The sequence below is a fragment of the Anser brachyrhynchus genome (assembly GCF_964034855.1).
Source record: "Anser brachyrhynchus genome assembly, chromosome: 3".
Lineage (NCBI taxonomy): Eukaryota > Metazoa > Chordata > Aves > Anseriformes > Anatidae > Anser > Anser brachyrhynchus.
The window spans coordinates 32,134,689-32,151,759 of NC_137696.1; the positions used below are offsets into that span (position 1 = coordinate 32,134,689).

At 35.7% G+C, this 17,071-nt stretch overlaps 1 protein-coding gene across 2 annotated transcripts in view; it reads right to left on the reverse strand.

Moving 5' to 3' along the window:
• The window catches only part of LRPPRC (leucine rich pentatricopeptide repeat containing), a 93,307-nt gene that overhangs the window by 11,866 nt on the left and 64,370 nt on the right, over nt 1–17,071 (reverse strand). For both annotated transcript variants that reach the window (XM_080586682.1, XM_080586681.1), the window contains exons 26-32: nt 16,409–16,477; nt 16,069–16,159; nt 13,370–13,512; nt 13,173–13,257; nt 7,893–8,013; nt 4,154–4,242; nt 644–848 (exon numbers count right to left, since the gene is read on the reverse strand). In XM_080586682.1, coding sequence (XP_080442808.1) covers nt 644–848; nt 4,154–4,242; nt 7,893–8,013; nt 13,173–13,257; nt 13,370–13,512; nt 16,069–16,159; nt 16,409–16,477 — 803 coding nt within the window. The remainder of the gene's footprint in view (nt 1–643; nt 849–4,153; nt 4,243–7,892; nt 8,014–13,172; nt 13,258–13,369; nt 13,513–16,068; nt 16,160–16,408; nt 16,478–17,071) is intronic.

The following is a 17,071-nucleotide window of genomic DNA, read 5'->3' on the forward strand; positions in this document are numbered from 1 at the left end:
ATCCTGAATTAAACATTTGAATGAAAGGATAATCAATGTGTGGGGATAATTATCATGATGGAAACTGTGGCCTAAAGCAGCATAGGAGAAACTTTTTCCCATTTTTTTAATACTGACAAAAAGTATAAAACCACCTCACAGATACATACCTGGCTTTCACATTTTGAGGGTAAACACAGCCGTATATTATCATTTCAGTTACTGGAACAAGTAATAGATTTTGTTTCCAAACTAATATTATATGCATAATATGTGTGCTAAATTCCAAGATTTTTAAGTTTATATTGATTAATTAGTTCTATTTGACATTCAGACCTCTTAGAGCTTTTGATCTCACACCAAGGAGAACACTTTATGAGAGGTGTAATATGTTTGAAACAGAAGTATCAAAGCTAATTACACCAACAGAGAAGGCCTTAGGCTCTCCCAAATGCTTCACAGCTATCCCTGTATTTCATTAAATGAATTACAAAACCCAAATGCATTTGCAAAATGAGACCAGAACAGGACCGAACAGTGCAGTTCTCATCTTGCCCTGAATTTTAACATCTAGGACACTAAGAATGGAAACAGAATGAAGTGGATAATGTTAATGATTTCCCACCACTTTGTATAAAAGGTTGGAAGTCATAGAAATACTTACTTCTTAGCATGAGCCAATGCAATAGCATTGGCAATTAGTGAGGGAGATAAATCAATCGATTTTGTGATGTCTTCTACCATGTTTCCAAATGCTTTTAAGTTCTTCATATCTCCTTTCACTGCCAAAGCCTCAGCAAGTACAATAACTGCTGGTCTAGTAGGCAACAAGCCCCTGTCAAGCATTCCTTGGAAAGCAGCTATGGCATCTAATGAAGGTGAAGAAATAAGGAAAAAGTAATTGAGATTTTAGTTGAAAAAAACCCACACTGCTGGTATCATTAACCTTACATTTATAAAAACATGTATAGAAAATAATTCTCGTGCTGAAGTTATGCCCCAAAATCACTATCGGCAATTATAACAAACATATATACAAAACTTTCAATGGCAATTTAGGATACAATGCTTTAATATTTGTTCAATAAAAGAAAGTATTAGAATAAGTTTAACATTAAATTATCCCATTTCAGTATCCAGGTCAGGGAAAGCAGCTATGTCACAAGTGCCCTCCCTTATGACCGTAAAGTTGTAATGTTTTAAGCTTGTTTTTTCTCCAAACAAGCTATAATGAATTTTCTTTACTGGAAAAGAAAAATGTGGCAGACTTAAGAACCAAGAGTTCGTTTAAAAATGTAATTTATTACCAAAACTGCTTAAGTCTAGCATTTTAAGTGTGCACCAGAACTTTGTTTACCAACATTTAATTTTAAATAGAAGTACGTAATATGAGTGTCCACAAAAGAACAAAAAAACTCCGAACTGGACAGTTACTTTAAGAACTCCTAAAATAACAGGAGTCACATGCTAAAAACACCCCAAATCAGTCTTCTGTGCATCTGTAACAGTCGCTCTCATTTTTCTAACCAGAATTCTTGTCGATTTACATTAAACATGAGTAAACATACAGAGAAAGACATGACCCTCTGGTAAAAACCTCTTAGTCCTTACCATCACAGGCAGGATTAATCACAGATAATAATTATCATACTAAGGGATAACACTTCTAACATAATATACACCCACCACTTGAACTTCACAGTATTAACATTTCAATTCAATATTCAGGTACTGCAGAAACCAAATACCACCTTTCACAAGAGAGGAAGAAAAAACATCCTGTGTGCCTAACTTTTCTTCACAGCCAACTTCCCTTCTGCCCCATTTCTTTTTTTCTTTCTTTCCTTCTCGTTTAGGGGAAAAAAAATGAGTAATACATCAAGGACGAAATTCCCAAAATCTAAAAGCAATCTTAACACACATGTAAAGTTCAAATTTTCTCCTGGTTTTATGTGGGGACCTCCCTTTAGCACGTAGCCTAACTAGCCTTCTCAAGAACAAGGAAAGAAAAAGACTTGGAAGTTGCATGCATGCAGCACTACTGCAAGAAACTGTGTTCGAGTAGCATATTGGGTAATTCTGCTAGTACCCCTTTTCCTGTGCAAAAGCACTCACATTACTACTAATCTGAATTCATAATTTAATCCCTTGATCTTTCAGTACTTAAAAGAAGCTAACTTTGCTTGTGAAAACCCACTACTTATCTTTTACTTATCTGTAAGTTCTGCAAATTCTGTACCATAAAACTCAAGTTTTGACTCTTAACTTTTTTTTTTTTTTAAACAGAGTTCTTGCTAGAAGATATTATAGTTCTTTTGAGGCTACTTAAGGAGCTACATAATTATTTTTTAAAACCTGTACTGCATTAAATTGCAAAGAATGATGACGAACTGTCTGAGGAACTGGTAAGTTTTACAAAAGTGAAAGCTCATGAGATACGTCTGCCATCACAGGATGTATGTTAAATGGAGCTCACTAACATAAGGTTACAAGACTTCACCCTAAAATTTGAGCCTCAGAAAATGACCAATGTGACTGAAACATTTAGTAGCTTGCATTTTCAAGGCTTCACTTAGAAAGAGAAGCAATTATCTTTAAAAGAGAAACAAGGATCAATTCTGATTATTCAATTAAATTACCAAAATAAAGCTTGTTCAACGCACAAAATAAAAGCCAATAGAATGGTGCAAAATCATGCATTCCCCAACAGCTTCTTTATATTGTGCAAAAAGTAACATTTTGGTTGAGGTGGCAAATTATCTAGGATGCCAGCTAAAAAGCAAATGTATAGTTAAAGAAAAATTGTCACAATACAGAAATATCAGTGATGTTCTGAAGAAGGGAAGATGTGGGAGTGCAATGTTTAGGATTAGAACTAACAAAACTTAGTGACACCCTGGACAGAGGCAAAAACAGAAAATATACTAGAGTAGTATCAAATAAAGTTTACATGAAGGATTTGAAACTGCAAAAAAGGTAAGACTTGCCAACACACAAGACAAGCAATTGCATTCACTGCAAATACTTCAGTCAATGACACCTGGCAGTGATGTCAGACTGAAGGGGGAAGGAATTTGAAAGTTGAGAATTTTATCAGCTGCAGGAAGGAGTACAAGTGAGAAGAGGTGTCTAAATGCTCATCCTAGAGTATTTTCATGTAGCTACTATTACATGTGTATGGGCTACTACAACTACGCAAAGTGGAATGAAAAAAAATTAACAGATGGCAGAATCAAAAATGGATTTTCTGGTATGCCCGCTGGTATGAAAGTGAAACCCAGTTCAGTGCAATACATATTTTCATACGTAGCCACTTTGATGCTTAAAGGTATCATTTACAATGTGTATCAACACCGTACATACATTTGCAAAGGGGTAAAACACAGCACGGCATGTAAAACTACATGCTTGCAGAGTTTTCTACTCACACGAGTTCTAAAGAACAACTGAATATGTAAAATCTAACGCTGTAGAGCTGAATGCTATAGGCTGCAAAACAACTAATACCGAGAAGTAAAGTAACACAACTGTGAACTTTATCCACCATCTTCTTGTGTGCCCTCAAATACTCTTCAGCCACCATTTTCTTTTCTATTGTGATCGTTACATTAAAAAGAAAGACAAACAATATTTGTAACTCTTGGTATTAAGAACTATTAAAAAGTATTTGATTAAGTTTTTAAATCAATATTATAATCATTTAGTGCACAATCATGCACATTTAACAGTCAATTTAACTCATCTGGTATCTCACACAACCACCACAATATGCAAGAAACAACTGCTGGGAATTGTTTCAGATGCTCTAAAGTATGTTAATTTCCAAAGCAAAATGACTTGTGCTGTGAATTTTAACACACTTGAAAGCCTGTACTTTCTCTCGTTCTGGAGCACAAATTTTGCATGTCTGAAGAGCTGTGATTCATCTTAAGAAAACCCATCTTGTGTTAAATGGAATGGAAACTGGACTAAGTGGTCAAATGACAAGTACATTCATATTCAAGCTGTATTATAAATGCATGTACAGTAATTTACGTCTCTCAGCTACCACAAAAGGCTCTTGATAAGCAGGTAATTTGCTAAATGGACTCCTTTATCCAAGTATTCGAAGGGCGTTACAAGAAAAATCTGCAGAGGCATTAATGTGACGTAAAGGTCAAGCATTGTGACATACCTTTCAAATAATCCCGCCTAACTTGCGATATGATGAGGAGGCTGCTGGCAGCACTGTTCAGTGTGAAGCCCTTGATGTGGGTCTCAGCACTAAAAGAAGCAGACATTTAGAAAGGAATTACTGACATGCTTCTGATACGATAATAAATGGTTGAGCACCAAGGTGAAATTATAAAAACTACTGTTCGTATGTTAAAAATATTGCTGCAAAATATCGACCTGGAGACAGCTTTTGTGTTATCCTGTCAATGGTTATAGAAGGATAATTTTTTTTTGCATTCTGACAGATGACAAAGTTGGAAGTGAGCAACAAAAGAAACAAAGTACAAGATTTTTTTTAAACAATCGGTTCAGATTCTTGAATGCTGACATATTAGATGACTAAAATAACTGCATGCCCTGCATTGTTCTGTTGTATCCTAAGCTGGATACTTTTTCTTCTTTTTTCAATAGTCACCATAATTATAAAATGTAAAACTATTCTTTCAGCAATAAAAATGAAACATTTATTTTCAGCACTGTATATTTTAAACATAAACTAAAGCATATTATGAACTAACACCATATCATTTGGTTGATTAATTTTCAAATTTCTGTCATCTAGATGTATACAGTTTTTTAAAGTGAACATACTACGTTTGCTGCCTTAGCCGTGTTAAAATTGTATTTGGCTTATCAATTCTTTATCTCCGACAATACTACACAGCACATACCTATAGTAAAGATGATCTTCACTTTAAGAACATTGCTAAAGCTTTTCTAACACTCTGGAAATTAGGCAAGAGAGACTAACCAGCCTTCACATCGATGCGAACAAAATGTTTCCAGTCCTCAATGACATACAGCCACATTTTTAATATACAGGGATAACTTTACAAATGTTCATTTCTAGATTACAAAATCTCTGCACAGAAAAGGGGGGCATCGCCATTTACCATATCAGCAATCAAGATAAACCTCACTGATCATCTTGTGGCAAACAACTGAGCAGCCTACCTACTTGAACTTAAAGGCTGAGCGGATTGGGAGGTAAGCAGGGTCATTGCTAAATTATTCCCCTCAATCCCAAGAAAATCCTTCACATAGTACACAATATGACTATCCTCTCAGTCACTTCCAGCCTCCCAGGCTCACAAATGCAGTCACTGGACTCAGGATTTTCTTACTCTCCCAACCAATCCTCTTAATCCCTGCCTAAGCACCCACTGCTCAGTTCTGCCTTTTCTTTTTTTTTTCCCTTTGTCCCATCTGTCAAAGCCCTTAAGTCAACAATTCATGCATGAGACTGTAAATTACATATAACAAAGGATTTACTTTCTCCAATCTTCCAATCTTCAGTGTGATTAAATAGATGTTACCTACTATTACAGAACTAATCCATCATTCCCATACTCCTAAATTTCTATTTAAAACTTTAACTAAATGCAGTAAATACTCCTCAAAACAGTGCTAGGATGCCAAAGCAAGTAGACTCGGGTTGACCAACAGATCAGTAACCTTCTGTTTGTTTTTTGTTTGTTTGTTTCCAAACGCAGAGTTCAATTTCCTTCTACCACAACATGACTTTCTCATTGAAGTTTCTCAGGTCTGATGACAGTACGGAAGTTTTAAAATAATCTAACCCTTTTAAACACAAAAATTACTTATTTTGTTGCCTATGCTAATATTCATACTAAAGCTCTCTACATATTATTTAAATTTCAAGTTTGGCTTCGAGCAGAGTAAAAAGAAAAAGATGTTAGCTTATACAAATTAAGGTGGCTTTCATGTATTTTATGAAAATATTGGGAGTTGCACAAGTTTCAGGCCACTGCACACATTTAGGCTTTGTAGGAATAATCTCTCTGTAATATGAGGTTGGTAAAATTGTCAAGCATGCAGAAATGTGTGCGAAATAGATTTGCTATTCTTCAACCATGTGTACACACAAAATCACTTCCTCTACTTCAGTGAATAATTTAAAGCTTACAGACTTTTGAAAATGCTTAATGTAAGCATGATTTTGTTATTAGAAAAAAGATACACAGATAAACACTATAAACACTGGTAATAGTAAGCATTTTCTGTCTTGATGTAACAGTGAGCTGTTATGGGCTTCTTAGAATGTCATTATTTGGCATTTCTATGCTACATGATTGAGTATGAGTTCTGAAAAGCACGGTGGTTATTTTACTATGGTTGGCTTTGACCAGAACCTCTTATTAAATCCTATTTTCTTTTTTCCCCAAACATCTCGAGATTCAGAGGCTTTGTCCCCAAAAACACATTTCAAACTTTCTTAGTCTTTAACATTTTTTTTTATTCTTTTCTTTCCTGCATTTTACATCCTAAAACACTTATTATCTAAAGCAGGATTTCTGAATCACCAACACCAGGAACAAACCACCACATTCTCTCTCCTCTTCCGATCTGCAAATTACTGCTTGTAACATGCAATATTCTGCGCATCTTCCTTACAAGCATGTTTGAGCTGTGGAGCAGGGAAGCTGTCAGTGCATGCACAAGTCTTCAGTGAAAAGTTTCAAACTTCTTCCTTGAAGAATCTTTCTATATACTTTTCTATACATGAAGATTTTCTATAAATGTTTAACAAAGTAGCTAAACTTTTTCAGCATAATTTGTACTTTCAAACATGTCCTTTCCATCTTTTATTTATAAACATTTTTAGTTATTCTCATTTCAAGGAGCAGAATTTGATGAGCAGGTCAAGTTTTTCCTTGATATAAGCCTTCTATCCATTAAGCACAAACATTCCTTTTCATAAAGCTCAGTTACTGACACCGAGTTGGAAAAGTGCTGTTTGTGCTTCTGAACGTGGAACTTAACCATTTTTCAACAGAAGACATTTCACTGATCTAGACACTTTTAAAGAAAACATTAAGATAATAAACTAAGTTAACTCCAAAAATTATTAGACTATGCAGCATGTAAGTTACCCACAGCCACTTTCTAATCCACTGTATTCAGTCAGAACACAATGAAGGAAGCCACCACTCTTGTTTTAGCTGCAGAAATGAAATGACTTAAATTACTTAAATTTTTGTTCTTCTTAACTCTAGCTTGATGAATAGTAACACTTAATTTGAAGTCTATAATCTGGCCAGAACGCACATTACAGGCAATACTTCAAGCAAGTGGTGCACCACACAACTCACTAAAGGTTAATTCAATACTGGTGACTCTAATAATGTATGACAGCAGGTTGGATTTCTTTCAGAAGCGTAACAGCTGGATCTAAGGTTTATGGTCATCTCCTAGCCACTGGCATAACAGTCAAATGTACCATTTTGCATTTGGCAGGCAGCCAGCTGCCAGAGAGTGTGGATACGGTAGGGTAGCAGCAGGGATGGGGATTGAGAAGGCTCAGGGGCAGTTCAGTGAAGGAATCTTGTCTGTTTGGATATTGCTCTAAAGGGGAAAAGGCAGACTGCCAGAAGGGCAGACTTTCAGTTCTGATGCCAAGTGCAATTGTTGATACTGTTAGTTGAAATGAGTTATTAGCAATACACACTGTCTCTTCACTAGATTTTTTTTAATATATGGCAGACTGCCATATGAAGCATTGGTATATTTCTTACCATAACTCCCAATTACCAGTCATGAATTGTTTTCCCATTGAAATTTAAGGACTTAGCTGAAAATGATCCAGAAATTATTTAAAGAACAACAAAAAAATTTCCCAAAACCCCAAACCAGCAAAACCCAACAATTAAAATCACCAAAATGCAGAAAAGCCTTACATGTGTTTCACTTGGATAGCTTCTTCAAGAGAATCCTGTGATAACAACGCTTTTATAAGAGCGATATACGTACGATAATGATAGTCATTCTCTTGTGTTTGCAGGAAAAAATCGTAGGCCTCTAAAAAAGACAAACAGCCCAAACAAAGTGTCATGTTATAATACTGGTGGTCATAAAAAGTCATTTTTTCATTGAAAAGGTCCATCTGAAATCATTTCATCCTCTTACATCTTTGAGACCAAAGCTGTTGGTCACAGCTTGTTCAAAACTGCTTGTACACAACAATCAACTGACACAAGCCTCCAGAGAACAAAAAGTTTGCTACTCCTGGTTTTCCATATATAGCTGTTGCTTAAATACCAACACAACTGGTTAGAAGGGGAAGACTCAAGATTTTTTTAAAGCAACACCTAATGCTGGGGTATATAGTTACAGTATCTGGTGCATGATCACAACAGCATTTAACAAATAATATAGGAAGTGATTCCAATATGGGGAGATCAAATTATTTGGCTACGACAAGATTTATACAAAACATACAATTTACAAATATACAGATATTTAACAAGTAAACTACGCTGCATTTGTTTGACTGATTAACAGTTTTATTTCATGCATTCACAATAACTGTCAGCGTATGAAAAGATGTTACCAAAAAGGAAAAAAAATGATAAGCACACTTTTCAGTCATTTATTTTTCTGAAACAAAATTATGCAGCTATAAACACACAGCCTAGGTAGCAGTCTGAGCTGCAACACAGTTTTCTAACATGTTAAGAACCAGAAATCATCTCTTGCATCTAAAACTGTGATCGTATGTTTCCTTCAAGGAAACTTAAAAAAAAAAAAATCCCTTTGCTAATTTAAAACTAAGCCACAATTATCTTTTACACTTTTCAGAAATAATACTACAAATTTTATAGCTATGCAGGAAGTTTTTCTCTTATACATTGAAAGAAATGATGAAGATAACTTGTTTGAATCTTACTGTCACAAGAAGCATCACACTAGTAGCACTTACTATTGTGGGCTGTAAATTTTAAACTGGCATTCCCAAAGCCTGAACAGTTGGTGTTAAACTGTTGGTCTTAAACTTCTTCAACCAAAATGTATACATAAAAACTTGGTGAAATGCAGGCACAGAATTGACCATGCATAAAATAATTACTTGCAACACACACACACTCACACACTGAGTTTATATTAGAATTAACATTGCTACCCATAATCTACTTTGGACGCTCTGAGCTACATTAAACATACATGAACTGAGATAATTTTTACAGTAGTGTTCTAACCCATTAAGTCCAATTCCACGTACGTGAATTCAATGTATGAGACAGAGATACGAGAGAGATGGAGAAAGAATATGATTGATGTCTGACACTACAATAGTGATTGCATTGTCAACCAAAGGACCATAAAACAGCAACAGAATGTCACAGAAACAGTCTGGGAATCCTCCCCCCCACGCTCACTTATTGGTCTGAGGTTAACGCTTGGCCTGCTGCAATGTGCTGAATGCTCCTGCCTGCTCAGATGCCAAATACCACAAATTGCAAAGGAGCATTCACACCCAAATCTAGCAGAAAAGACACCTTTTTTCCACTTTTCTGAAATTTGAGGTACTGGTAGACTTGTAATCGCATTCAGTGGTAACAAAAGCTCTCTCACTGGTACAATCTATTACAAGTGCCACTTTTCATTCAGAAAAATGTAACTGACTGGTGATATGTTTGTTCCTTCCAACAGTAAAAGCCTACTTAAATTTTATTTTTTAAAACAAAAAAAAATCCGTATGTTTGAAGACTTCTAATGTTTTCAGACAGAACTAGAATTTCACTCCAGGTTTGAGTATTCCTTTCCACTAGTTGGGTACAGAAGTGGACTTTGCCACCAGTGGATATAATATCAAGCATATGTTACTATCAATGATCTTGGTCCAGGATGCTAAAGATCTGTTTCTACAATGAAATATACTTAAATCTTTTTGTAATGACTAGTTCAATGAAGAAAAAAAAAATCTTAGTGTCATTTTTGTTTTCCTGTTCCAAAATATTTAGTTGTATATGTCAATCCCAACCTCAGAATGATTATCCTATTCAGATTAGACTATTTTCTTAACTCTATTTTGCATCCATGCAAGTAGCATGTTTAAAGTATACCTAAATGTGTCTCAGACTGAGACATCTACCTGATCAGGTGTTATCAGCTTAATGATTCTTCAGATGCTATCTAAAATTACCAAAGTATATTAGCATTCAGGAGAGAAAGTTCTTGGTTTCAGAATCAGACGGTGTTATACAAGCTATTTCAAGTAGAAAGATCTGTTAGAAAAGTGACAACTTGCCAAGAAAGTCTCAGTTCTCAAGACAGTCAAATTTGTTTCAGGAATTGCAACTGTTTGGGCTATGTGTAACATGATCCACTTGAGTCAAGTTCTCACACTGCAGAATCAGGATAAAAACGCAACCGTGACTTGCATAAATCAAGCACTTCAGAGAACAGATTTTCAAAACACCCCCTTGTCAGAGCGGATAAATTCATGAAATTAGTTACATAACTAGATTAAGTTAATCTTTTTCCTATCAGAAATGCGTTGATAAAAAATTTATTCTGCCCTATTACATTTATATCAAAACTACATTATAATGTTATACAAAAGTGACAACTTAGTTTAAGACAAAAAGAAACTGTTTCCCAAAATTTGTCTGTTTCCCCTAATTTCCAATAGCTCTAGACTACCTCCTCTCAAGCACTGCTGCTCTGAATAAAAGAATATGCAGGAGTAATTTATTGGTAAATTCAGTATCAAGTGCCACCACAGACTAGTAGCAGTTACAGTTTATAATTTCGTATTAAACTAGTGTCCCTCCAAAGTCCAAGCTATATTTAATTTCCGCCTGCTCTCCACTTGCTCATTTATGTTATTGAAGGCACTGGATACTTTTCTAGGAAATACATATAAAATTCATTCCATTAATTTTGTTTATTGCTCAGTGAAAAGTATTTCTGCTTTTCTGTCTTTTGATTCCAAAACTTTACCACCATGAAGAATTTCCTTAAAGCATTAATGCTATGTTCACCACAATACCCACGACTGCACACCTTACATACAGAATATGCAGAGTCCAGACTTCTAATCCGTGCTCCTGAGACTCCATACTTCTCTAGGGTCATTTTACTAACAACAGAAGGTAACTGTCAATGACTAACAGGTTCTGCTTTTAAACTCAAAGCTTAGTCTGTGGGTCCAACTTGCAAAATACACTGATAAGAGAAGAAAACGAGGTACCTTGTATTTATAAATCTTCATAATTCAGCTACATTAATCATTTTAACTCATTTAATTCTATTTTATGATCTCTCAAGTGAGATCTAGTTATTTACCATAATAGAGGCAAAGAAAAAGATTTCAAGAATATTAAGATGATCTGCACCTTGGCTAATGCTAGAAATGGATCAATTATGACCCAGTTATGCTAATTCTGACTCTGTGACAGTGTTTTGGGATGAGATGAATAAGAATGGATTTCCAATTATTTAAACTAAGCATAGACTGAGCCAGAGGAATTGTACTGCAGTACATTCCTCCTTTCTATACACAAAGGCAAATACCCAAGCACAAGTTAATTCTCTTTTTAACTCAGGCAGAGAATTTTCTGCAGAATAGCTATTTATTTCTCACAGCAGAAGATCTGAAGTGATCTCTCAATGAAGCCATTTTATTTGTTGGGTGGCACCCACATGCCAAGGGCTTTGGAAACAGTGAGCTGTGGGGACACTGATTTTGATTTTTTATTTATATTGTGTATTACAACCCAAATAAACACATTTTTAGTACTGTTTGTCTTTGTAGGAGGAAGATCAAGAGAAGGTAGCTAATTTTCGGGAAAACCATGGACTATAATTGCAAAGAAGTTAAAGACACTAGGAGACATATCTCCCTTCAGACAGACACAGATAGCTTTGCAACATTAACAGAAAGAAAACAGACTAACAGATAAAAGCCAGAAAGGAAGGCAGCAATAAAAAAGAATAGCTCAGTTGGAAGGGAGCTACAAAGATCAAAGTCCTCTTGCCTGGCCTCTTCAGGGCTGACCAACTTAGGGCATTTTAACGAGGGCATTATCCAAATGCCTCTTGAACACTGACAGGAGTGGGGCATCAATCACCTCACTAGAAAGCCTGTCCCAGTGTCTGATACCCTCAGAGTAAATAATTTTCTCCTCATGCCCAGTCTGACCCTCCCCAGCCCACCTCTGTGCCGTTCCCATGCATCCTGCCATCGGATCCCAGGAGCAGAGCCCGGCACCTCCCTCTATGCTTCCCCACCTCGAGAAGCCACAGAGAGCAGCAAGGTCTCCCCTCAGCCTCCTTTTCCCTAGACCAGACAGCCCGAATGTCCTCAGCCTCTCCTCACAAGACAGGCCTCCCACCCTTTTACCAGCCTTGCTGCCCTCCGCTGGATGTTTTCAAGTACTTTAACATCCTTTTTATAATGCGGAGCCCAGAGCTGCACACAGTATTCAAGGTGAGACTGCTCCAGTGCTAAATACGGCAGGAGAATCACCTCTTTTGACCAATGAGAGGTGATAATCTCCATAGTCCAGACTCGTCTAATTTAATCTCATCTAAATATTTTCTTTGTTAAATCTGTACCTTAAATTAAGAGATAGCTGAAGTATATTTTGGATCTAAATCTGATCTTATTATTAAGGCAGGGACAAATCCAAAGTCTCTGAACAACTTCCTGTAATGGATAATTGCCTTCCCATGAACATGTGCCTGCTATTTTGCTCGCAAATTATCCTTCTCTCTATGCTTCTCATGTCTTCACCATAAAACTTGCAGCCAAAGAGCTAGATTTACTGGGAACCACACAGGCACTTACAATGCTGAAAGGGTATTTTCAGTATTGACCCTGTGCATAGTTCCTTACGTTTAACAGATTAAATTTAAGTTCTAGAAAATGGTATTCAACTAACAATATAAACTACAGACCAGCAATACTTCTAAAATTTTAAAATCACCTACTTCACCGCAGACCAAATTTGAAACATGCATTTAAAGTCAGTATTTCAAATGACACTTTAAATAGTTTAGCATTTGCTTCTCTCATCAACTTTTGAAGCAGAACATTGCTAAGTAAGCTTATCATGTAACTTTTGTAACACACTAGCAAACCAACAGAAAGCGGCAGCAAGCATCTCTTGCTCTGTAGTTAGCAGAAATCTAAAGCTTAGCGCTGGGGGGGGCAGCAGCGAGTTTCAGTTTACCTTTTGCACTATTTTTCTTGCAAAGCATCCTTATTTTTCTTTCTTCAGAAGAAGAAATTGGGCTTCTTGTTTCTTCTTGTCTAGCCTTTAAAACAAAAAGCTTATTTAAATTGCTATAATGCTATTTGTTAGTATTTTTCATTGGAAAAGTATACATTCAAAAGCATTGTTAGCTACCAAAGGTGAAGTCAGATTACCTTAGGTACCTCAAATGGGACAACCTGACCATTTTTCTCAAATATATCAGCCAGCAAGGTTAGTGTTTTCTGACGAGGAACAACATTTTCTTCTTGCATTTTAGTCCAAATTGCTTCAGCCTTTGACCAGTCGCTGTTGTTCTCTGAAACAAGATATAAGTTTTCAGATAAAAGCACATTTAAAGTATATAAACATATCTAGAGTCATATCTTTGGAAAATACTTTGTCCGTGAGTCAGGTACTTCTGCTTCATATGATCATCAAATCGAGAAGTTCTAAAATACTGTTACTACTCAGAAGGTACAGGAAGATGCAAACAGAAGAAAAAAGACTGTACAAATTTTTAAATGAACGAGAAAACACAAAAATATTGCAGAATTTTTCCCCCATCTCATCAACTCAAATATTCCTCCTTATTAATTGCCAAAACAATTGGAAAAAGATTTGAAACGTTTACAAGACATTCTAAGGTACCATTTCTAAATTCCAAGATCCATACCCACTTTCCACAAGGTTCTAGTACCACTTCAGCTTTTTAGAAGAGGCAGCAAACTACCTTAAAACTGATCATTTTATTTGACTTAAGGACTAAAATTAACATTTTTAAACACAGGTTATTATGGCAGTAAACAAAGGAGGATGGAGAATGTTTGATAGGTTTTCTTATGTTTGTTTTGGGCTCCACAACTATCAAGCAGATGCTGGCAACTGCAACAAATTCAGACATCAAGACAGACAAGGGGCTTGAGAAGATTGAATAAAACAGGAAGTTGAAGAAGCTGGGTTTTGTACCACCTGGAGAAAAGCAGTCTAACGGAGGAATCTAATTGCTGTCTTCAGCTACTTAATTGATGGGTCTCTCCTTAGCAGTGCACAGCACAGTTTGAAAGGTGATGGTTAAAAGTTGCAGTAATGGAGTATATGAGGATGGTCAAACCTTGGCACAGGTTGCCCACGAAGGCTGTTTAATTTACACCCCTGGAGGCATTCAACACTTTACTTGACAAGACCACAGACTGATCTAACTTTGAAGCTGTCATAGCTCTGAGAAAGAGCTAGACCCAGAACTCCTGAAGCTCTCTCATTTTTTCTCATTTTCTTCATTTTTCATCTAATTTTTTCTCTTACTCTACATAAACAAACACAATGTTTTCAACATTTTTGATCACAGCTTGAACTAAATGGTAGATGCTTCATTTTTTTAATACTTAAAATAGATCTTAAGTGTGGCTTTGGTGCACAGTGACAACTCTCTACTGTACTAGTTCACTGGGCAGCTTTGATAGATAATTTTAAATGGTTGAAAGCAGGGGTGTGCATGGTTTTTGTCTTTTACAGTGACAGAAACCCACAAATGTTTTCCACTTCTTTGAGTAGATGGAATGGGTTTTGTCTTTTCAAAGACAACTGAAGATTTTGTATGACAGAATTTGATAAATTCTATCTTCTTGGATTCTCTTCCTAGCAGGCACACTGTCACACCTAGTCGCTGCTAGAGGTTGAACAAGATGACGGTGGAAAACAGGAAGACCCCCTCCTGTTGAGACAAGGGTGTGTATCAGGCCTACTTGATATTTGAGGGTGAACCAGTAAACACAAAGCCAGAACAGGGTAATGCCACAGTTTTGGTGTTTTTTTTTTTTTTTTTTTTGAGACTGTTCATAAAACGAAAAGGAACAAAGATCACAAGAAGTCTCTGGGGCGGGGGGGGGAAATACTCATACCTTCTGCTTGTAATTATATGCAATGGGGATGCAGCGTCTTTCATTGCTCTACTAAAAGGGGGTTCTAATAAAACATTGTTTAGCGAAACAACATCGCTGGTTCTAGTCAAATTAAAATATACATGGGAAAACAGCCTAGTTATTTCAAGCTCAAATCCAAGTTTTCCCAAGACCAAATATATCAAACAGCTGTAATGACTCCTTAATATATAACCGTGATATAAGGCTTTGTGTCATCTTTCTGAAATACGTAGCAATCCTTGTAACGCTTTTTTTTTTTTTTGTCCTGACTTCCTATTTGGTATTCAATATCCAATCCTGAGAATGCAAAATATTTTCTCAAGACTTTAAATAACTAGAACTAAAGACTCTAACATTTTTACTGTGTATAATACAGTATGATACACTGAATAACAAAACCGACACAAACAGAAAAATATAGAAAATAAATGAAATTAACTACAGATACATTCTTTAACAAATCTGTAGTACAGAACTGAACTTCCAATTTAAAAAAAAGGTCAATTTCCATAAGTGATGCACAAGTTTGGCTATAGGTGGTGAGGAACTGGTAGATTTAAAAAAAAATCCCACACCTTTCCGGAAGATGCAGGTAGATCCATTTAAAGTAGAATCCAGATCTTTAATGACCATAAATACAGAAAAATGAGCAATTTTTCTTCTTACAAGCATTTATATATATATATTATACATATGTATATATATATATATACACATAGTAAACTTTTAAGTTATGACACAACAGAGTAACATGAAATGGAAGATTTATACTATATAAGTTCTAGGGTACTGTTATGCTGAGCTCTGCAGGTAAAAAAAAAAAAAACAAAAAAAAAACAAACTACCTGTACTCTCCTCCCCTGCAAGATGCCTCAGAAACTATATCCATACTAATTCTTTAAGGACAAAACACCTCTCCAATTGAAAATGAAAAAGATTACATGTTAACTTACCACAGAGTTGAAGCAGGTGGTAGTACATTTCATCTCTATCACATTCAAAGAGATTTTGAGTTAATTCTACCAATTGTTCCAAAGTCTCCATCTTTAAAAAGAAAGATCATCATCTCAGCCAAACAATTATTTCCTACATATGTGCACTTAGATACTGTGTACATTCATCTAAAATATTTCTGTTTAAGTATATACCAGCGTTTACACATGGCATTAAGTTCACCTCATCAGCCTGTCACACATCTTCACACAAAAAAACGTCTAGCAATGAAATATTTCAAAACAATTATTCTTGGAACATAACGACAGTTCTACAGAAGATGACATACAAGCCACGTACCTGATTATTTGATATACACTTTTTTGCAAACCACTGCAACCTTCCAGGGTGGGCTCTTAAACCAGGAGTCTGCAAAATAATATTTCCACAAGATAAAAAAAAAATTACTTCACACAGAATATTCTAAGCTAAAGTAGGTATGATACACGTCCTCATAGTAACAGTTTATAGGTTTTGTTTTTTGACAAAGCTCACAAATAATCAAATTAAGCTGCATTTATGACAGGCTTAAAAATTGCAGTCATTTTTTTGAAGACATTTTCCTTTTTGATCAAAAATTGCTGTGTCTGCACTGACAAACACAGTTGCTATAGAACATACTTCAGATGAACTGAAGTATTAAATAATTTCCATCACTGCAGTAATGGAATATTATTACTATTACCAAGGGTAATCATTTCTATTACTCATGGTAAAGAGTTATACCAAATGTTTCCAAACTGGCTTCACAATGAAAGTTCATATTCGACATCACTGCAGTGATCATTAGCAACTAGAAAACCGTGCTTCTCACAATGGCAACGGTGACATTTAGTGCCCTTTATTGGCTCACATGAGCTGTTTTCTTACAGCTATTAGTATCTAAAACCAACAGTTTTAGGTTGTGACCTCTCTTGCTATGCTCACTAAGAAAATCATGAAGCTAGAGTGCACTAAGCATAC